This window comes from Biomphalaria glabrata, chromosome 15, assembly GCF_947242115.1.
Source record: "Biomphalaria glabrata chromosome 15, xgBioGlab47.1, whole genome shotgun sequence".
NCBI lineage: Eukaryota > Metazoa > Mollusca > Gastropoda > Planorbidae > Biomphalaria > Biomphalaria glabrata.
The window spans coordinates 22,807,869-22,832,329 of NC_074725.1; the positions used below are offsets into that span (position 1 = coordinate 22,807,869).

The 24,461-nt window shown below is 34.4% G+C and overlaps 1 protein-coding gene across 1 annotated transcript in view; it reads right to left on the bottom strand.

Annotated features, from left to right (window-relative positions):
* LOC106066483 (uncharacterized MFS-type transporter YhjX-like) overlaps window positions 1-23,525 on the bottom strand; it is a 30,711-nt gene extending 7,186 nt beyond the window's left edge. The window contains exons 1-9 of the mRNA XM_056013193.1: window positions 23,014-23,525; window positions 20,989-21,117; window positions 20,257-20,446; window positions 18,880-19,006; window positions 17,343-17,482; window positions 14,820-14,976; window positions 4,115-4,261; window positions 718-840; window positions 16-225 (exon numbers count right to left, since the gene is read on the bottom strand). Of these exons, the coding sequence (XP_055869168.1) occupies window positions 16-225; window positions 718-840; window positions 4,115-4,261; window positions 14,820-14,976; window positions 17,343-17,482; window positions 18,880-19,006; window positions 20,257-20,446; window positions 20,989-21,088 (1,194 nt within the window). The 5' untranslated portion in view covers window positions 21,089-21,117; window positions 23,014-23,525. The remainder of the gene's footprint in view (window positions 1-15; window positions 226-717; window positions 841-4,114; window positions 4,262-14,819; window positions 14,977-17,342; window positions 17,483-18,879; window positions 19,007-20,256; window positions 20,447-20,988; window positions 21,118-23,013) is intronic.
* Between the last annotated feature and the right edge of the window lie 936 nt (window positions 23,526-24,461).

Sequence of the window (24,461 nt, forward strand, 5' to 3'; positions counted from 1 at the left end):
AACTGAAGTATTTACCTGCGAGGTGAAAACCAGGCCATAGTTGATGCTCAAATACTTGCGGCCAAAACACTTGGCAGTAGCTGTTGGTAACAAGGCAAAGCTCCCAGAGAAGGAACCAAAGAGGAGACAGATGTATACGAAGAACAATGCTTTCCCTCCATAGGGAGCCAGCTGTAGGGTGAGCATGAGAGCAGTGAAGGCAGTACAAACAGTCAACATGGCTACCTGGAGAGAAATAAAGTCATGGGATATAGTTTTAACTCAAAGACTAAAACTTATTTTTCTGATAAATATACAAACGTAACTGTTCTTGAAGGAAGTTGAAAAATATCTTATCTTGCAAATAATTTCAAGTGGCGGTACTTGCCCAAGGATTGATTATCCATTACATCAATACTCCACTTTAAGGAGCTATATGCATGACAATAAATTCCCTTACCAGTGAGTTTTTTTTTTTTAAACCAGAAGATATGAAAAATTGAATTTCATTGAATAATATGTCCTTGCAGTAAACATCAGAGCAAAATACAGACATTTTCACACTTTGACTTATGCCTGACAGATGGAGAATGTGGCCTTAAATATGAGGACATATTTGCAAGACATCTGGTAATCTTAATCTATTCCAGTAACTTCTGCCTTAATCTACAAGCCATCAACACATTGAATATCTTTTTTACTATTCACAATATACATTTGTATTGGTTAGAGACTTACTCTAAAGGACCACCTGTCTGCTATGCTGCCCCACATGATGCGCCCAAAGGCATTGAACACAGCAGCAAAGGCACCAACCAAGGCCAGGAAGGAATCATCACTTATAAATGTCTGTCCATAAGCCTGCAAGATTGAGAACAAGAACAAAAAAAGTTTATTTAAATAACAGCTGAGAAAAATAGCATAATAAATAAATAAGTGGGATTAATCTATATAATTCTCCTCTTCCCTCATAAGTTTGGACGAGAAGAAGAAGTAAAGGAAAGATCTCTTATTTCTGCGGATAGTCACCCCACGAAAAAACAAGAGGGGGGGGGGGGGAGAACAAGTGGGTATTTACACGTCGATGCACACTGGACTGTCAAACTCTGCCTGCTCCCATCCCCCTTCGTCCTGCGGGAGGTTTGGACTAAGAAGAAACTTCAACTCTGAAGGAACATCCAAAACATGTAAAAGATTTTACAAACATTTTACAAACACTAAATAGCAGCGCCGGACTTAACCATTGTGACCAAGAAGTCATGGAAAGAGAACAAGTAATCAATCTACTATGTATATTTACAGGTCACTAAATAGCAGGGCCGGACTTAACCATTGTGGGGCCCTATGTGAAACGGATTTCACGGGGCCAAGTTTGGGTAGGGAAGCAGACAATAAGTGAAAATTAATAGTTTGTATTAGAAAATAAATTCATCTTTGCATTTTATTCATTCTTTACTACATACAGAATTACTTGCCTTGCGTGTAGCGAAGTCATATAGTATATCATAAAAATTCTATTTCCTACATATATCACGCTCAATAGCAAGAATTATCAAATATTTCAATCTATCTACAAGAATTGCTGACCTCAAGTAATTCTTCATTAGTTTGAGGCGCGAGAATTTTCTTTCACCAGATTACACAATTAATGCCCTTTTTTTTTTTTATCGCGCGTAGAATTGGCGTTTTCCATATTGAATAACTACTCAAAATGACAATTTTTGTCTATATATTTCAGGAGATTTGTATGAGTTTTCAAAAGATTTTAATAATTTCCAGATATTTCCAGGACTTTTTCGTATATTTTGCAATTTCAGGAGATTTCCAGGACCTCCTGTTAAATCCACAGTTATAAAATGGTTTAATTGAATAATTTATACAACTAGAATTAGCGCGGGTCCTATAAAAGTGCAGGGCCCACTGCGGTAGCATAGGTTGCAGTGGCCTAAGGTCGGCCCTGCAAAATAGCGGAGTATGCTACGCCGCCGGTCGACTAGTATACTATAAAGTAGAAAGTAAGGCTTGTGTATGTATGTAGGCCATATGTATGTTACAAATAGAAATCAAAACCGTTTGACCTATCTTGATAAAACTTGGCATAAATGTTCCTTGGGTACTAACTGGGACCGTAGTGTATGTATTGTAGCCCTAAAACAAACTTAAGACCCTCAAAAAAAAAGTTGACCAACTCTATGAAAGTATTATAAGTTCATCGATCTAGGCCATGTTTACCATGTATAAATCGAAAGGATCTAGATCTAATTTTTAAAACTACACTTTGCACAGATAGTTTTTTACTTTGACACATGAAAATACAAAATATAGTCTATTGATTTCATTATTTAATAAAATTAACCTTCAAATTTGTGTTTCAAAAGCATTTTTACATAAATTCGTTCCTTATATAATAATAATAATAATAATAATCTTTATTACCCGTATGGAAATTTGTCTTACAATTTGTGCATTACACCAAACAAAAAAATTATAACTATAAGAAACCAAAGTGTACATTCACACCAGACTCACTCATAATTTACATGTGACAAAGTTTATACCAGATTGTTCTTATTTAATGATTTGATTGCCAGGGGAACAAAAGAGTGTTTGTGTCTGTTTGTCTTTGCTATCAGTGTCTTGTATCTCTTCTGTGATGGTAAAATCACAAAATCCTGACACAAAGGATGATTCTTTATTTCGAGGATCTTGGTAGCTTTTTTATAGATGTTTGTCTCAAACAACTGCCCAAATGGGGTTTGTTTTATGCCAATGATTTTACCAGCAGCATTTAGGATTCTATAAAGTTTATTTTTATTTTTAATGCTCAGATTGCCATACCAGGCAGTGATATTGAAACTTAAAATATTGCAGATGTGAGCATGATAAAACATAGCCAAGGCCTTTTCGCTAACATTAAACGAGGACAGTTTTCTTAGTAATCATAATCTTTGCTGCCCTTTTTTGCTGATATAATCAGTATTTGCAGTAAAATTTAGTTTAGGATAGTACCAAGGTATTTAAAGGTTTGCACAATTTCAATAGTCTCTCCAGCTACAGAAACAATATCATTTTCCTTCTTGTCCCTATGAAAATCGATTATCATTTCTTTGTTTTTTTTTACATTTAATAATAAAAAATTATCTTTACAGTATTTTTCAATAGCATTTAGATCTAGAGATATACAGTATTTAGAATTCCTGCAGTACTTTCTTTCATTAGACAATAGTAGAGCTCCTGGTAAATCAGTTATAAGTTATAAAATGGTTTAATTTAATAATTTATACACCTAGAATTAGCGCGGGTTCTATGAAAGTGCGGATAACACTGCGGATGCATAGGTTGCAGTGGCTTCAGGCCTGCCCTGCAAAATAGCAGCGTATTCTACGCCGCTGGTCAACTAGTACTGTATACTTTTGTGATTCCAAGTTTTGAATTTAAGTTCTGTATTTGAATTAAAAGGATCTATATTTATTGAATCTCTATGATAGCATTTAGATCTAGAGATATACATCTACAAAATACCCGGCATCACAGTTACAACATATTAACACCTTTGACGAATAAGCATTTCCATCAACATAAAGAAACCTAACTGTGACATTGGTTAACATGAAGATGATCTAAGGAATATTCTTCATCTACAACCTCAAACCTCTTTCACCCAACAGCATTGGTCCATCCCAACCCTTCTTAATTTATTCTATATTGCAGACACCAAGAGAAGGAATTTCTGAAGCTCAAAATGCATGAAAATGCCAGGTGATCTTAAAACCAAAAGGGGGAAGTTTAAAGCACTCTCCTTGAGAACAAGCTGGCTAGAGGATGGGAGCATAAAATGTTTGGGATATGGGAGGGTAAAAGTTTTGAGAAACTGCTGAAAGCACCATCATGGTTTGTTGTCTAGTCCTGCCATGTTATACTGAATGAATCCTAAACAGTTGATCTCAAACTCCTAACAATGTATTCCAATATCACATTGACCACAGATAATACTAGAGTTTTAAAAAGCAATTACTTGAGATATTTTAAACTGGCCGATGGCCTTACTAATAAATAAGAATACCATGTTTCATATTTCAACTGAACTCTGACTCTGACAAGAAGGCAATGTTTACAATATTGAATGACCTCTGACCTTGTATAATGTTGTTAGGAAGACTATGCCTTGTCCATTGAGCAGGAATATAAACCAGATGATGTAGAAGTATTTACTCTTCAACATCTGTGCGGGGGTGAAGTTAACTTCCTCATCATTCTGTTCCTCTTGTTGTTCTCTGCTGGACTTGTCAATGCTACAACAACAGACTAGTACAATATAGAGACTGTCTAGGGTTAATGTACACTACATCATAACAACAACAGACTAGTACAATAGAGAGACTGTGTAGGGTTAATGTACACTACATCATAACAACAAAAGATTAGTACAATATAGAGACTGTGTAGGGTTAATGTACACTACATCATAACAACCACAGACTAGTACAATAGAGAGACTGTCTAGGGTTAATGTACACTACATCATAACAACAACAGACTAGTACAATAGAGAGACTGTCTAGGGTTAATGTACACTACATCATAACAACAACAGACTAGTACAATAGAGAGACTGTGTAGGGTTAATGTACACTACATCATAACAACAACAGACTAGTACAATAGAGAGACTGTCTAGGGTTAATGTACACTACATCATAACAACAACAGACTAGTACAATAGAGAGACTGTGTAGGGTTAATGTACACTACATCATAACAACAACAGACTAGTACAATAGAGAGACTGTGTAGGGTTAATGTACACTACATCATAACAACAACAGACTAGTACAATAGAGAGACTGTCTAGGGTTAATGTACACTACATCATAACAACAACAGACTAGTACAATAGAGAGACTAAGAGGGTTAATGTACACTACATCATAACAACAACAGACTAGTACAATAGAGAGACTGTGTAGGGTTAATGTACACTACATCATAACAACAACAGACTAGTACAATAGAGAGACTGTCTAGGGTTAATGTACACTACATCATAACAACAACAGACTAGTACAATAGAGAGACTGTGTAGGGTTAATGTACACTACATCATAACAACAACAGACTAGTACAATAGAGAGACTGTGTAGGGTTAATGTACACTACATCATAACAACAACAGACTAGTACAATAGAGAGACTGTGTAGGGTTAATGTACACTACATCATAACGTTAGAAAAGTGTTCCATGATTTCATTCTCTGGAGTATCACCAGAGAATGCTGACCATGTCCTTCAAAGCTGAATGCTATATTAAGAAGCCCGAACAAGACTCTGCCCCCATAACCCTCCTATAGAAGAAAAACTATATGGAGAACTGCCTGATCTGGACCACTGCGGGGTTCATCTCAGATATAGGATTAGTAAGGATTACTGATCTGAACCCTCCGACATGTAAAATGAGAACGAAGAAAAAGAAAAAGAAAGAAAATTTCCTTTTAGACCTAAGGGGAAAATGAAGCTGCTTGTATTTTTCCTGACAGATGTCAGGCACCCTTAAGGGTTGGGTGGATACAGAACATCTTTTAGACATGAACTTTGAACTCTGTAGCCCAATGCTCACAATCCATGAAATGTGTGATGTGATGGATTAATCAACCAATAAACACTAAGACTGAAACTAAATTTATGTTGATTCTCTATCAACTAATGAACTTCTAGGTAATGGGACTACCAATGATGGTATTTGCTTCAGCAATTAAACTGATGGGACTACTAAACTGAGTAAATGTCAAATAGAATGCCAAGAATTCTTTAGCTAGCAAGGCTGAGATTTTAATCTAAAGCAAATGTTTGCACCTTTAAGAGGAATCTTCTGGCTCATGTCTTTCAAGAAATAAAGAGTCCTATGTGGGCCAGATAGTCTTTGCATACTCACTTAGGACTGAACACTTGATGTTAGGTAGAAATCTCACTTCTGGTTGATAAATCCTATTTCCTACTTAATGTTTTTATTGTAAAAAATAAAACACTGGCTGCTAGTTCTATACTTAGAAAGAATGGTGTCTCCTAGCAACAGGGATTCATAAGTGGAAACATTTAAAAACAAGCATTCAGAGAGAAACAAAAACAATGAGCACATTTTTAAAATTAAGGTAATCAGAGTGAAAGTTGAGGTATTGGGTAAACTTGATGGTAATCAAAATGTTTCAAACAAACATTCTGATTCAATGAGGAAGCACAGAAAGCTAAACACACCCAGCAAGTTTTAAAAATGTATACAGAAAGCCCAATGGTTAGTAACCAATATAGTCAAACAGTTTTTTAAATTAAATGAACCAAAAAAAAAAAATAGACTCACAATTTATCTATCAAAGAAATTTCTAAGACTTTCTTTTGCAGTGTATCAACGCTAAAACAATTTATTTTGGCTAAAACACTGAACATTTACCTACTTAATTCAAGGGTTGTCCATATAGCCATTCTTTACAAGGGATACACATTGATCAAGAACTAAAAGTAAGCTTGGACTTTCATTACTAACTAATAAGTTAAAAAGCAGATTTTAAGCCAGGTCAGAAACAAACAAAACAAAATAAAAAAATAATTTTTGTAAATTTTAAAACAAAGAATTATCTAATGAGAATTGCCTTAAAATGTAACATTTTAATCATTTTTAATTTACATAATCTGTAAGTGAAGTTTTTATTTTTGTTTCTATTTTCATCTTCTAATTAAACAAATTAATTTCAGAATTTTTATTTGGTTTGTCATCATAAACAACACCACTTCATGATACAGATTAGTCGGTAGTCCACTTAGGATAAAACAATCTATTTGATTCACTTGAAAAAAAAAAAAGGTATTAAAGATTACAAATTATTTGAGCAAGTGTTTAAAGTTAGTGTCAAGGGAAGTTTCTATTAGAATTACAGCCGTCAGTTTAAAAAAATCATTAACCTGGTGTTCCACCAATCAATAAGCTTGATCAACAGGTGTTAGAAAATTAACTCTTCCAATTACTCTCAAACTTGCTTCAAAACAAATGATGATGTGGGAGAGGGGAGGGGGGGGGGTCATGTTTAGACAACACATGAGATGGAGGGGGAGGTCTTACAAATATTTTCAAACAAATGATTCAAGAAAATCTACTTGATGTGTTTCATTTAAATAAAAAGAAGATTTTTAAATTGCACAAAGTTCTTGTACTACAACTACAGCACAGTATAAAACTACTAATTAAATAGTCTTATCCTCCAAACCTCTACAATGGAGATGAGTGCTGTTAGAAATGTTAATGTCGCCAACTCTAAATGTTTTATATTGGTGAAAATGGATTTTTTTCCTAAATTTGTCATACATATTATTTTGATCCCTTCATGATAGTTGGAAATTAAAATATAGTCAAGTAAAATGAGCTTAAAACTGAGTTATATAGTCCCAAACTACCTCACTTTGTTCAACTCTTAAAAACACAGAATCTGGTCTATATTAAGGTCTGAAGTTATTTGTCTAACTAGAATCTAGTTATTTCAAATTATTTCAGATGTCATTTATAACAATGATAAAGAAAAGAGTTCCCTCACTGTTTTAGGGCAGAAGGTAACTCACAGATTTGGAAACACTGTATTGCATTCATCAAAAGAAGTAATTCTACACCAGAGCTACAAGTAAAGAGTTACTCTACACCAAAGCTACAAGAATAGAAAGTTACTCTACACCAGTGCTACAAGTAGAGAGTTACTCTACCAAACAACTACAATGTAACTAATTTAACCCTAACCCACATTCAAAGTCATGCTGGTCTAACTCACACTGTCTTCTGCTCCTCCTTTAAGCCATTCTCATCCATCTTTGTCTCTTTCTCCCTGCTGTAGATGACTGCTGACTCAGCATCTGACTCATCATCTGACACATGACTTTTCTTTTCATTATCAAGGAGCTGTCATGGGCAAAATGAAGAAGCTTAAGGTCATGTAGGACAAGGAGGACACAAAACCTAGCCAGACATTTGATGCCAACATAAAAACAACTTGCACATCCACAAAGGAAATATACAAGACTGTTATTTCCTATGTAAAGTTTAAGTACCATAGCATCAAATTCTGGTTACATTTTTTGATAAGATTTTGTGGTCAGAATCAAAGCATTAGGGTCAAGGTTGGGATCCGTGCAGGGGAGACAACAAACAGTATCGAATAATATATCTTACGCTATATTCTTAGATTCTTTGAATGGTGGTTGAGTGTGTGAGTTATTTATTATCTGTGGATGAAGAAGCACACACACACACAAGGCATGTATAGAACAAAAATGCTCATATCATTTTGACAAGCTGACAAATTATGAATTACTATTCTAAATAAAGGCTATACATTTCAACTCTGGAACATGCTAGCAGTGAGGGCCGTCATAGGAGGATCATTAGGACTCTTCCCATATGCTAATTAGGACAACTCCTTAAACGTTAGCATCTGAGAGAACAAGACCGCTAAAGACAAAGGTTCTCAAAGTATTTATGGAGCACCTAAAGGGATTGACTAACTCATTTTATGAGAATGTAGCAATAATGTCACTCCCTCCCGCACACACATCTGTGGTAAAACTTACAGCTTTTAAGAATTCCCTGTTTAAAAAGAAGATGCTTGCTGTTTCCTTTTGTTTTCTCAATATTTAATATTTTGTTTTAGCAAAATGTAAAATTTTCTTCAGAAAAAAAAATCTGACTTCTTAATCACATTTTTGGGGTATCCTTTTTGAACTTGACTAATACTTTTCTAATACTGTCCTAAACAGTTTCCCTTATAAAAATACATATAAGTAGTTAATGAGAGATCAAAGTTGAATTACCTTCTCTTCTTCCTTGGAGGTAGGGGAGATAGTTCATAAGAGAAAAAAAATAAAATAAAATGAGTTAACAATGTTAAGACAAAAAGAAATTAATTAAATCTTGCTACTGTTTACATTCTGTATAATAACAAGCTATCATGAACTGAAGGCACAATACTAAGTTACTGATTGATACAACTTCAATGAAGTAATAATTATAACTTTGTGAACAAAAGGGAAGGTAAAAAAGTTTCTTATTCCACAGGCTAAGACAAGTAACCCAGTTCTTCTTTACAATGAGTATATCACAGTGATGCCCAACCTATTTCCATTCCTATACAAGGGTTGCATCACTGAAAAATATTTAATTGATATTGTCACAGTAGTAATTCTGAGATAGATAAATGCAGTCAAACTGAATTTCCATTTGTTTGGACCAATAAAATTATCATATCTTTTCTTATCTTAACTTATCCTCTACAGCTTCATTGCACAATGTGGGCAGAAGTTTCTAGGTCTGCACCACATCAGAAGCCAGATTTAGCCTGCAGGTCATAATTCAGGCATCCCTCATGACATATACAAATAACATAGCCTGCCCAAACAAGCCAATAAACTAAAATATTAAGCAAATAAAAATGTCAGATTGTAAAAAAAAAAATGAACAAAATGTATCAAATAAACTAACTAAATAAGAACAAATACATAATATAAAGAATGTGTTTCATGGATGTGCTTACAGGTAAAACAGATCATAAAAAAACATAAAACAGCTTGCACTGGAAGTGTATGCAAGAGCAAACAATGTTCAAGCTACAAATTAGAATTGCATAGAGGCAACTGAATTGAATAAAGATTATGTATGCTATATGTCCAGAATGAGGCTGTTAGTTCATTAAAAGATCATAGCACAAAACAAGTGTAGTAGGGTGAAGCATTTTCAGTTCAGAAGTCTGACTAGGGACAATTATCTTTTATTATATGTCCAGATGTTTTTGTTCTTTTTTTAGTAGATGGCTGAAATAATATTTATAGTCAGAAATATAAACGTTTTTCAAGTGTTTGAGATCCAGATAAATAATAAAGACTGTCAAAGTTTAAATCAAATCTTAACAATTCTATACTACATGGCCAAGGAAGGTGCATAATTATCACAAATAGGAAACAATTTAAATGAAAATATAAATGTCAGTGTTAATGATTCTTTTTGTACCAATTAAATGCTCAAAATATTCTGATTATTGGTCAAGCACAAAATGCCTGCTACTGGTCCAACTAGAGAGAAAGAATCACAACACTATTTCAAAGGCAAAGCTACACAAGAAAGCTTGATTGACTGATTCATTTGTTTCATAATCTAGTGTTGTAAATGTCATTTAACTTTAAGGCTTAAGTTTTAGAATTTCATCACATTGTTATTTTAAATTCATTTTGAAAAAAAAAAAACCCAACTTGTTTTTACAAAGTTTTTTATCAACTCACTCTGTCTGTCTGGTAAAAATTTATAACATTTTTTTCCCACTTCCCATTCTCGAATCATTATTCATTTTTTATTTATTGTTCCTAAGAAAACATAAATAATGAAAAAAATTAAACAATTATTTCATTAAATAGTGGTAATTAATTAAGTTTGTTTGATATTAAAAAAGGAAATAAATCTTACAGTATTGACATATGACTGTAAATGTAAAGGTGTTCCCCTTATATAAGCTTTGTATTTTGTATATTTTGCTTGTTTGTTGTATCTGGAAGCACAACTAAAATCAAACTCATTACATAAGTTTGGGTCTAATACACAGATACATAAGAGATGGGTAAGTCTTTCTATTTATATTTAGTGACTAATTTGTTGACAATCATTATATTTTAACAAGTTTTTAATGATGCATTACATAGCCATGCAGTTTATTAAGCATATAACAACTTGATACATGTATTAACATGGGACTGTATACATCTAGTAAGATGGGGCTGGCATTAGCTAAAGTGTTAGTTTCATTCTATGTCTCTAGCTGTCACATTCTACCACAGCCATTGTTAGTGAGCAGATAGGAAGTAACACTCTAGAAATAAATGTCTAGACGAGCTCTTCTGTCTACTGAGATACCTCCCACCACTGTCACTTGTATGATGACCAGAAGACATCTGTGTGAAAGTTAGGGGTGTGGACTCAACAGGATTGGAACTTTTAAAAAAAATAAATCATTTTTCACTCCATCTGCGTCAAAATCTCAGCGGTATTAGTTCAGTGGAAGCCAGTCTAGAAAATAGTGTTCAGACATGCATTAGAAAGCTTGGTTGACATCAGGGGAGGAAATCAACTAACCAATGTAAGCCCAACAACAAATATGTAAATTCAGCATAATACACACGTTTAAACTGCAACCAAAAGTTAGTTCAATTATGAAATGAACTCTACAATAAAAAAAAATTAAATAACTAAAACTTACTTTTAATTCAAAAACAGTGACAACCTTTTGAAGTGGAAGAACCAAGGCATAAAAAAAAATTGATCATATATGCAGCAAGATTTTTTGTAATGTCAATTTCAAAGTTTGCATATTAAAAGTGAAAAGAATTTAATTATTATTTTGTACATCTAATAAATGAGTGGTTTGAATCCTAGAGGATAATGGGGAAAGGGTTGACAGAATTTTAGCCCTGGACTAACTATCAAGATTAATTGATAGTGCAATATAACTTAAAAGAACAAAATCATTATTTGAATAAAAGACGACTGATTTGTAAACTAGTTCTTATTTAAAAAAACAACTTATTCAAAAGAATTTCAAAGATGTTTTTTTTTCTGTCATGTTTTGTAAGACTTCTGATCTCTTGGTTCATGTGTACATTTTGAACTAAATAGAAAATATTGTATTTAAATAAATGTAGAGGTACAATTCTGATTTTTCATAACTTCTCATTTTGTAACCATTCCAAAGGTTAAATAAATTAAATTTTCCTTCAAATTTTGTTTCAAACAAATTTGATCTGAACTCTGGATGAAATTTGAAGTTGTTGTTTTCCATTTTCCATTGCTGAAGTGAATGTACTAACCTATGTATTATATTGATTCAGAATTGATGTACATAACAGTCTGAAATTAGAATAGTTCTAGCATTGTCCTTATTTGTCAAAACACTGAAAACTGATGATACTGAAGACTAAGGTTTGTTTTGTAAATTTAAAATGTGATTTGTCATTCATGTTTTAGTTACTTAGCAATTAGTAAAAACTCTGGTCGCATATTCCACATCTGTTATGACCCTTGACTTTATGCAAAAATGGTCTAAACAAACTTTAAATTGACAATTGTGATTAGAATTAAAGCAGATGATAGTCTATGATTTTTTCTTCTAGTCACTGGATCTATTTAAAATATCTACCTAATATTTTAAGAATTGTATAGAAAATATTAAACCTTTATTTACTGTTATGGAATGTGTGTAATGTTTCTGATGTAACCTTGAGTAAAACTAAGCATATAATTTGTTTCTATTAGGATTAAAGATTTGCATGTATCCACATGCAAGTCTGTCATGTTTGAGGTTATAAATAAACAATTCAAAGTGAAAGGTAAAAAGAGAGACAAGGGAGAGAAATGTGTATTTTTTTTAGATTGAGTTGTGTTTTCTTTAAATTTATTTTTTCTTGATTTTTCTTTTAAATAGCCAAAACTGATCACAAAGAAATCTTTTTTTTTTTCAAGTATTTTTTCACCCAGTTCACTCAAGCGTATTACTTTAACTTTACAAGGTCACTATGAAAGCCACAATGTGGAAGACCAGAAGATGTTTTAACGTTTTCATCAGCGTTATCTACTCCAAAAGATTTACTTACTTCTGGAAGTCACTCTAACCCATGAGATTGAAAACATCCCTGGTGACCTACTTAAAAACAAATTAATCTGACTACTGCTAAAAGTTCAAACAACACCAACGCAGTGTGAGAGATCACAACAAGATAAACAAAATGTTTATACTACATCAAAAAGGTGACAAATTGACCCTAACAAGACAGGTCAAGTTGACAAGATTGATAAAATAGGTCATAGCATCCAGAAATATCAATCACTGATTGGATTCTAGGGCTGACATTAAAGTTCAATGGTTAAAAACAAAAGGTAAGCTGTGAACAATACAGTCCAAGTTTCTATGATAAACTTCATGGATGACTCACTGCTGATGAGCTTGGTCAAACAACAGAACAATTTTTACCATAATATGCCTATCCATCTGTTCCTATAAGCATGACTATAGCATTTATGAGTGAGTTATGTGGACAGCAAAACAGAGGTGGCCCACAGAAACGCTTTAAAGACCAGCTTAGACGCCAGCTTGCTTTAACTGACATACAAGAGAGCACATGGCTGCAGGTGGCTTAAGAATGAGAAATCTGGAGATCACTTACAAAGACCACATGATACATATTTGAGACCAAAAGAAAATCCACTACCGAGGACAGACGTAGACATCAAAAAGAGAATTAGAATTGACCACCAGCGGACAATGGTTATGTATGCACTGGATGTTGGCAAAATATGTTTGTCGCACCTGGGGTTGCATAGCCACATGGACTACTGCACTCCTCAATCAAAGACAAGCCTTTTATGTGTTTTAAAACAAGAAGATATGAAGTATCAAGGATTTAATACAACTGCAGGACAATCTGTCAGTCAAGTAAATACAGTAACAGCAAACAGATGGAAATGTTCACACTTTAGGTCAATGCTGGCAGGAGGAGTGTAGAGAGAGCCATGGTGTATTTTCTTCTCAATCATCTCTCTTCTTAAGCATAGAGACTGGAGTGTGACAATACAACCTCAAAAGGAGGAACATAATGTATGACCTCAGAAGGATGAACATATGCTATAAACTTCAAAGGAACATATTCTACTTTTAATAACCCTATTCTAAACACTATGGACCTTTTGTCAAGAAGAAAAAAAAATTTACTTTAAAAAAATGTGTAAAGAGCTTCAAGAATGAAAGCTTCTCAAAACTTAACAAAAAAAATATAAAAAGCATGCAATGCCCAGATTCCTGACTTTAATACCAAATCAGAGTTTAAAAAATAGCCTACATGGGAAATGTGGCTAGTTGATGGCCTCAATAAAGCATTAATTTTATACAGATAAGACGGAAAAAAAGTGTATACTTTATACACAGCCTCTAAAATAAAACTTTTGCATTTCTAGGAACTCCAAGACTAACAGTAGCCTACTTTAAAAAAACAAAGGAAGTGGTTAGGGAGGGGGGGGGGTCTGACAACCCTCTGCTACTGCTAAGTAGACAAGAAAAAGTTTCTTCTTACCGGTTGCAACTATATATATTTAAGTCAAGCAGCTGTTAGTCTCATCCATACTAACTGAGCCTAAAACTCACCAGCACCTGCTGCCCCATATAACATGTTCCAATGGACAACATCACAACAAATGCCACTATCAACTCATCATCCAACTGATTACACACATACATACTCATTATCAAAACTCTCAGGGACCAACTGGATCAATGAGACATACATATATATGACCAGCAGATATGTTCAAAAATAATAATAATATAATAACAATATATTAATTTATATAGCGCAATTGATAAATATAATGTAAGCTTAAGACACTCTACTGGACACATATATAAACACTGGATGGAAATACAGATATAACTTCTGGACCACTGGACACAGATATGACCACTCAACACAGATATGACCACTGGACACAGATATGACCACTCAACACAGATATGACCACTGAACACAGATATGACCACTGAACACATATAGGCCTATAACCACTGTATACAGATCTAAGCACTCGGCACAGATCTAACCGGATTTAGCCAAGAATAGGATTTCAACAGTTTAATCAACTATAAAGAACAACATGTTCATTCTAAAAGATAAGTTTTTAAAATGTTACCTTAAAGAGCCATTGTCTATAGAATGCGCTTGTCATTAAGGTCTTTCTACATATTTGTAAATACATTTGTTTTCTACTAATGTCTCAGAAGCACAATCAGTTTAAAAGTTCTCAAATCGTTCACACTTACCTCTGAAGCTGGTGGGTTACACAACAAAAGACTTCCAATGAGCTGCATACCAGCGTAACAGCCGCCCAGCAGTAAAAAAACATAAGGCACTTGATCCAAAATGCTGGCTTCCCCAAAATATCTAAATTCAGAGAAGTGTCACTAGTTAGTTCACATCACAATCAACAGTTGAATAAATATTCATCACTTTTTTTCTTCCATGAGGCAGAGGTGTAACATTTGTGTGCTTCTGTGGATGACTAGCGTAATGTGTACACAGCACAATGACCAACCTCTTTAATTTTCTCAAATTATCCATTAGAGCTATCTGGACTCACAGATGTCCCAAAATAAAAAACCCAGCCTCAACATAGACTTAAACTCTAGAGCCTTGGTTAATAAACAGAGAGTTACACTTGGCCACCTAAAGTAAGTAAAGTTCCCCTTTGAGACCAATGATTTAAATGTCATCTATTTCTGTGGCCCACAGTTAACAAGGGTGCCATGTGGCCAGCACATGGTCCAATCACCTTAACTTTTCCCAACCCATTAGAGCTGGGTTGACTCAGAAGCACCCAAAGATCCCAAAATTAAACATCCCAGTCTTCACCAGAAATTAAAACCGGTTCAGAAACCAAGCGCTTTACCACTCAGGGACTGAATCTCTGCCTCAAATTAATATTAAAATTTATGAAATAAAACAATTTTTAAATATTTTTTAAATTGTTAAATTAATAATACAAATATTGACTAACTCCCAAATTTCATGTTCGATTACCCTAACTCCCCCCCCCCCCGCCCTTTGCTTATTCCCCTCCTATTTACCAAAGTGTTTTGTTAACTGTGTACAAATTATGTTTAACTCCAAAACCAGTTACAATTTGCCTCTAATTAAGTAATAACTATCCAAGTAGCTACAGGAGCAGAGTTTTGTAGAACAAGAGAAAAGTTTAAACTTGTTCACCAGATAACATAAAATAAAAAAAACACATTTCATTGATGGAATATTTTTCTTAAATTGCAGTCCATTTAGTGTACATTTATTTATTAGGCACCAACACTAGAAATAAATATATACAAGAATAAGTTAGGCTTTTAAATCCAGTAGTAAATGTTTTACAATCAATGAGGTATAAAAAAAAATCAATATTATGGTGCATGCTATCTCAAATAGATCTTGTCTGTGTACTAAGGGGTGCAACACCTGTCCAACACAACTGTTGACAGCTAAAACACAGCTAGTCTTAGCACAAGATGTGACATGACAGTTGTTGAAAACATTTTTATATATAGTTTTATTTTATTTTTTTTTATAGATGTAATCAACAAAAGCTGCTTAATGTTTAAGAAAGATGGTCAGAGGAAAAAAAAGGTGGTCTAGATTTGGGGACAGAAAATGAGAAAGAAAAAAAAGAAAATGAGAAATGATTTTCTTCGCTGGCCCAACAACAGAGGGATTGTGAAACAAAACCTGGTCTGAGCTGTGCAAAAAAGGAATAGATGGAGCAAGGCCCATTCTGCATTGTGCTTTAATTAGTTGTTTTTCAAGATTAGAGATCCTCCACCCAGAAAACCTTTAGTCTGGTCAACGGATTCTCACAAAATAATTTTTTAAAATAATAATTAGAAGGCCTAGAATCTTTTCTTAAAAAAAAAAAAACCTAGACAGAAACTTTGTTGTGTGAAATGCAAATATGTCAACATACAAGTCTAGAGCATGTAGCTTCCCAGACCTAGCAAAAAGAAGCTCAGCAAGTCTCTGACAATCAAAACAAATATGAGAGTATATTTCTTCTTCCCAAGAATGAGAGGGGGGGGGGAGTGCACAGTGGGTCAAAGTTTGGCCAGAACCGACAGGAGAAAACAAGACTAAGTACAGTCCTCAATCATTCAAACATCACAGTCCTCAACCATTCAAACATCAGTCCTCAATCATTCAGGCATCACAGTCCTCAATCATTCAAATATTTATCAAACATCGAAGTTCATGGTGCAGATCACTTTCTGGAGGCTTGGACCACTAGAAGATTGTTCCTAAATAAATGAATTTTACATTTGTTAGTATATCACCAAGCCAGATGGTCACCAAAACCCAGTTTGATATAAAAACCTGTCCAGAGTCATTATAGCAATGATTTGTTTTAAGTAGGTGTAAAATAAAAAACATTCAGATCTTCTATTCTGACTTTCTTCAGATGAATTCAGGTTCTTTTTAAAGATACTTGCCTTTACTCTCAAGATAAATAAATATTCTGTTTAATATAGCATTAATATTTCTCATGTTTAAACATTTGTATGATTGAAATTTGAATTTTTAAACTATTTCAGATGCTTGAAAAAACCTGACTATGTTTTAAAAAAAAACAACTAGCCCTGGCTATTTGAAAATGTATTAAAAAGCCTTACAGGTAAAATAAGAACACAGATGAAACAAGCCTTTGCAGACCACAACATGAAACAATGTTTATGACAACCATAGATAACAAGCAAATAAAAAGTTAGAATTACTTTTCTCCGTTTACTTCCTTATCAGCCTGAAGGTTATCTGGGTTAATGAAGGCAGTTTGAACTTGGTTGAAGATGAAGGCTCCTCCACCAAACCCAGCCACTACTAATCCATTCACCAGTCCTTTCCTCTCTGGAAACCACTGTGTCAAAAAAAAATAATTACTTTTTATTTCCAGAAAAGGAATGTAAAATAATATTAGAAGAATAACTGGGTTTTAGACAGGGCTGCATCACAACAGAACAAACCCTAAAACCTTCAACACCCACAGAATCTCTTTCATGTCTTTGTTGATTTCAACAAAGTCTGGCATGGGGCACTTTAGGCGACAATGGAAAAGTTCAACCTAAATAAAAACATAATTTATGTGATCCAGAATTTTAACAAGCAGGTCACTAGTGCAGTGTTCTTCAATAACAACATTGCGGGCTGGTTTGAAACCACAGCTGGAGTGAGAAAAGGCTGCCTACTTTCACCAACACTTTTCAATATCTTCCTTGAAAGGATAATGGAAGAAAGCTCTTAAAAGTTGAAAAGGTAAAGTAAGCATCGGAGGAAGAAGAATTATTAACTTGCACTTTGCAGATGACTTGGATACTAAGGCAGGGACTGGGAAGAGCTAGCTGAATTTGTGATGTGCAGCACATATGTAAATGAAAGCAGAAAAAAAAAACACATGGCTTTAAAATGGATATCAGTATTGGAGGGGTAAAGCTGGCAAAAGTCAAAAACACCCCGGATGTATTATTGCTGGAACCAAACCTGAACTTCTGGCCAGAACTGCACAATCCACAGCAGCCCTTGCAAATATCAAAACAATCTAGAAAGACAAAGGCATAGACTTGACATCAGGCTGATGTGCTCCTTGGTCATGGCCACAGTCTTGTATGCCTGTGAATCTTGGACACAAACTGAAGAATTAGAGAGAAGGGTCCTAGCAATGGAAATGAGATGATTTAGAAGGATATAAGGTATCACCTACATGACCGCATCACAAATGAGGAGATTCGAAACAGAATCACAATGGCAATAGGGCCTAATGATGACTTGCTGACCACTGTCAAAAAAACGCAAACTAAAGCTTTATGGCCATATCACAAGGTCCTGAGGGCTCACAAAGACCTTCCTTCAGGGAACAATACCAAGAAAAAGAAGAGGCAGACAAAGAAAGAGATGAAAAGACAACATTAACAATGGACAGGCCTTTTCTATTTAAATAACCCAAGACCCAACTAATTTTATTAAAATCCATTTGGGTTCATACAAAATAGATGATTACAATGCCAAAAATAAAATTTAAATAGAAACCCAAAAGGATGAGTTTAATAGCTGTTCAGATGATGATAGCTGTTCAGACAATGATACCATTTTGACAGAAGTTCATTGAGGGGCTGATGTTGTCAGGAAATGGCACATTTTTATGTCAGTCATATTTATTCATGATGAGCCTTTTTAGACACTATTTTGGCTTAACTTATGAAAACAGCCTGGCAAGTCTCAATAAAAAATATTGCCAGGATGAGTGAGTGAATGACTTACCCTCATACAGCAGGCCAGAGGTATGGCATATGCTATACCAATACCAAATCCAAAAACTGCGCCATAAGTGATTATTGTCAGAGCAAACGATTGTTTCACAGCAAAATATGTCAGCATCACACCTAGACTGAAATCAAGACAAGATAGAAGTGAGTCTCAAAAGTAAATTAAGCTTCTCTTAAATTTTTGGCATAAAAAGTGCTACATATAGCTGTCAATATTTAGGTACCAGTATTAATTTAGGTATTTTTCCTTCACATAATGAAGCAATTACCAAGTTAACATTTTTAAAAAAGGTTAGTGTAGTTTAATTTTTAGACAGTTAAAAAGATGTGTGATGTAACTGCAGTTCTTCAGTTAGTCTAACAGATGGTACAGGGTCAAAACCTGTCATCTTTCTAGACATTATTTACATCAACATTGTCCATTTTATACCATCAAGTCTCAGACTTTCAATCCTTTATCAAGATTCAGACCCTGCCACGCCAATCTGCGCATTGGCCGTCATGCTGTCTCCACAAAGATCTGTCACTGGCAATGTCTGAAGCCTCTTCCCGCCTGGTGTCCACTGTTCTGAGGACCTCCATGAAAGTATGGCACCAAGTTATACGAGGATGTCCTTGTTTGCGGTTTCCTCATATTGGCCTCCATGCCATCGCAACTCTTGGTATGCCTATTTCCTTTTGTCAGAGAGAACATGTCCCACAAGCCCCATGCATTTATAAAGACATTGCATTAGAAGCTCAGAGTTGGAAAGACAATGGAGATGAAGGGCAGGATGAGTCAAGATGGACAAAAAAAAATTTGTAAGAGTATTGCTAACAGACTGACTAGTGGCTGGCCTTGGTGACTTGTAGGGGTGGACCTATGCAGATATGCTGAATGACTGGACTAATTAAGTTATTGATAACATGATTTGTGTGAGCGTCTGGTTGTAAACAGCAGCTGTTTGTTATAAAAATGTAGACCTAAAGGATTGTTGTTTTAATAAAAAGGCTAGTAGCTGTAAGGTGCTGAATGAATCAGACTTTCATTATTGACTTGCAGTGTAAAAAAAAAATAAAAGACAAACTTTTCTTACAATATTTAAGTATTTGAAGGTTAAATGAAGAAAACAAAATTATGCTCAGAGCAAAATTTCTATTCAAATCATTATGTTCAGTGACATTTACAACTAACAGAACATAAAAGCAATTCTTTGGATTGTTGGTTGTTTCCCAATCGCTCAATCATTTTGGTCATTATAAAATTTTTTTTAAAAATAAGTTTGGGTAAATGTCTTTCCCAAATCATCAAACTGAGTGAGGCTCGGTCACCTGGTACTTAAATATAAAAGTAGAAAATATTTTAATTATCAAAACAACATAAAGAAGTCACCTCATGCACCAGCCTCCTAGCAATGCCGTCAGCTTAGGACCAATTTTTCTCTCTATGACTCCACCCACAGCCATGGAAGCTCCCTGTCCCATGGCTCCTAAAGCAAACACCCAAGAACATTCTGTGTAGGTCAAGCTGGATGCGGAGCCATAGTTCCTCATGTAAGATGTTATATAAGGGTTCAGATTCCCTGTAAATGGCATCACATCAATGAACATATCCATAGTTTCTAGTCCATTATTGCTATTGTTTTAAAAAATATACTGGTGAGTAAGTTGGCACATTGATTCAGACTGATTCAAGCAAAAAACAATTCTCATTGGGATCTAAATTTCAATAGCGTAGGTGAATTACAGTAAACTACTTCATGACCAATAGTTCAAATGGTGTTGCATGGACAGCAGAACTACCAAAAACTATAAGTGTGTACAGATCATTTTCATAGTAAAAAAAAAAGAGTTAAGTTCACCTTTCAGACCATGTGGTACATACCCCAAGTAAAAAAAATCCCAGAAATCTAGCCAAGGATGTCTTGCTCTCCGAATAAGTGCACTATTACATAACTCAAACTTAATTACATCAATTATACACAATTAAATCACTCATGCTTTATTATTCTAGAACTGAATTCTGACACGTAATGTAACTATGTCAATCTGCACAATTCAAAGAAGTGTTATTTCATTTACAACATAATAATGGCATCCCTTGACCTTGAGTATTTGCCCTTACCGAATGTGTAGACAGTTCCCAGAGAAAGATGAATGAGAATTCCTCCAGCGACCACAAGCATCCCTCGCCATCTTTTGATACCACATGCTGGTGATGTCATTTTGTACAGATGAGAGAACTAATCAATTTCTTGTAAATAAAGTAGAAAACAAGGGAGATTATTTAATGTGGAACAATAAAATATGAGCAATATACATGTATCTTATAAATTACAGACATTATTCAAAAGAGAAGATTATTACATTCTATGCATAACCATGTAATAATCTCTGCTCTAATGAAGATGTTTCTCAAAGCAAGAGCTAAACTTATTATGGAAGGATTTAAATAGGACGTCACAGACAAAAACATAAGAGGTTAGTGCACACTTTATAATATTTATGACAGTTTGTTCAATATCTGGATCCTCAATCTGATTCATTTCTTGTAGTGTCTTTTTTATTATTTGTGAGTTAATTAGCTTTCAATGTCATGTACTTGTGCAATGTAAATGTTACAGTGAGAAAGGTTTGGGTTATTGTCAAACTTTCTCACCACTTACCCTGTAGCAAAACACAGTGGGGGATGGAGGGGGGAGGTTGGATGACCAGTGTGTTGTGCATGCTCCACAGTTTTTCAGAACCCTCCACAACATTTTCTAGATCACACTTTAGGGCCCATAAAATCCATTATAAAGACTTCTGTGCCATGACACCTCATTGAGAATTCACATGCTAGCAAGCTAGGTGGTGGGGGTCGAAACTAGAGAGTATTAGAAATCTGCGGCTAATAAGTGTGAGGTGAATGCCTCAAATGAAGCAGGTCTACAAAATGGTAAATCTCTCTTCACTGAGGCTTGCACAAAGTTTGATCTCACAATCATTATAAAAAAGTTTGTAGTTCCGCACCAGCCACCTGTTATTGATTGGCCATAGAGCCAGAAATGTTCACTGACAGAAACTAAAGATTGTGCAAATACTTGTGTGTTTGGGAAGCAGCAGCGCAGTAAATACTAAACTCAATGATCAGGTAGACTTCCATGTTTTCCATGCATGTGTTTAAGCGTCTATAAACAAATCTGGTAAAGGAAAAGTCTTAACATATCAATTTGAAAATCTACAATGCTTTAGTTCTTCAACTATTTATAAACCTCAGAGTTATGGACTAATTGTCGTGATAGCTAAATTCTTTCCACCTGCATTGCCTATGTATACATGGTGAACTGGCATGAACACAAGACCATGAGATTCTATGCTGCAGTGGGACAGTGTACTTACTGTATGACTATTTTACTGGGACCTGTGAATAAAAGACATTCTCAACAGGGGTCAACACAAGAAATATAAAACTACTCCCCTTTCAACCAATGCAGAATCAACATCTATTGTTTTAGAAGAACAATTATTTCATAGCTTCCCATTGTGCAGGGATGTCAATGTCAAGCTATGAGATGAAGAGGATAGCCAACCACAGAGAAAATAGACAAGCAAAAAAACTCAGGACAACACAGCAATAGGCACAACCTACTCATGGCCCAAATTTAATCAGGTTTTAAAGCAAAGATAGAACCTTCTTCATGTTCATAGGAAATTAATCTGTGGCTATGCACATCTAAGACTGCAAAGGAGAAGCTTCATTCAATAAATTAAAGACATTTAAACATTTTGTTGACATTTGAAATTTTCAAGTTTTCTTAAACAAAAGTTGAGCCCTTCAAAGACTATTATAATGACTATTAAAAATGACAATAAGTAATTTTTTTAGCCTTCTCTAGAAATAGGTTTAAAACTTAACCCTCTTATCTTATAAAATACAGACATTACTTCAAAAAAGATGATTATGTCCTAAGCGCGTCCCTAGGTCAATCTAGCTACACATGTTAATCAATGACTCAGGCAACCCACTCCAGAACTAGGGGAGAAGGAGTATTTATACAAATACAAGGAATATGCCTTTATCTTTGTGTCTTTCTGATTATTTTATTAGGTTTTGTTTTTCGTATTTGAAGATTATGGTTCAGTGTTTTATGTATAATTGCTACATTACTTTTCAGTCTTCTGTCCCTCAGGCTAATTGCAACCTGTTTCAAGTGACAGCATCTATTTTCTATTCACATCCCTTCAACACTATTCTGCAAATTGTGTGACTTCTAAGTAAATCTGGTTGACTGAACATGTCATCTACAAATCACCATAAAACATATAAGTTTCAAACACTTTGTATCCAGTGAGAAAAAAAACAAGACACAAATAGAATCCATGCAAAGCTCAGTGGTCTACTGTTTTTATTTGTATCCACTGCATACATTTTATTTGTACATTTTCATTATCATTAGAAGGGATGATAAGATCCTCTGTTTAATTCAAAAAGCTTTCACCAACTTTATCTCTAACTAAAACAAATGATAAGATTGACAGGGCTACATTCCTGATAGTGAGATGTAATTACTCTGAACTAATAAAAAAAAGTAGCTGATAGTGACTAGGGACTGGACCACTGGACTAGATAATTAATGAAACATTGAAGAATGGATTTAGAAAAGACTCAAAGAGATTGATGCCTTGACTATAACAGTGGTTCTCAATGTGGTTATTATAAAAGAGAATCAAAGTGACTGATTTATTTGACTATGGCAGTGATTCTCAATGTGGTACTAATAGAAGAGAATCAAAGTGACTGATGTATTTGACTATGGCATTGGTTTTCAATGTGGTACTAATAGAAGAGAATCAAAGTGACTAATTTATTTGACTATGGCAGTGGTTCTCAATGTGGTACTAATAGAAGAGAATCAAAGTGACTGATGTATTTGACTATAGCAGTGGTTCTCAATGTGGTACTAATAGAAGAGAATCAAAGTGACTGATGTATTTGATTATTGGAGTGGTATTCAATGTGGTACTAATAGAAGAGAATCAAAGTGACTGATGTATTAGACAGTGGTTCTCAATGTTGTTCTAGAATAATCAAAGGAGGGAATTAATATTGAGCATGAAGTTTTCCTTCTTTTTATTTCAGTGTTACAGGTGTGTTTGTGTGGGGAAGGTTGCATGTAGGTATGATGTAAGGTTATATTGGTGTATATGGATGTGTAGTAGTAGTTGTGGAGGTGTATCTGGGTGCCTATGTCTTTGATAAGGTCTGGAGGTCTGGGGATGAGGTGGTGGGGTATTAAAATACTTGAATCGTCCTAGAATTTGGGTAACTGAACAGAAGCTTTTTTTTTTGTTCTTTTTTGTTTTGTTTTATGAACTAGGATTGTTGCTAGAATTAATTTAGATCTAGGATAGGAAAAAAATCTAGACATATGATTTAGATTAAATGTATTATTAGTATTATTGAATGACTTCATTGTAAGCCTTTTTTTTTTTTCATTTTCATATATTAAAGGTATAGATCCAGATCTAAAATTCTACTGGCTACTGAATAATTATAGTATTGTAATCAGATAATAGTATCAGATAGTATTGTACACAGATAACAAAACAGATCAA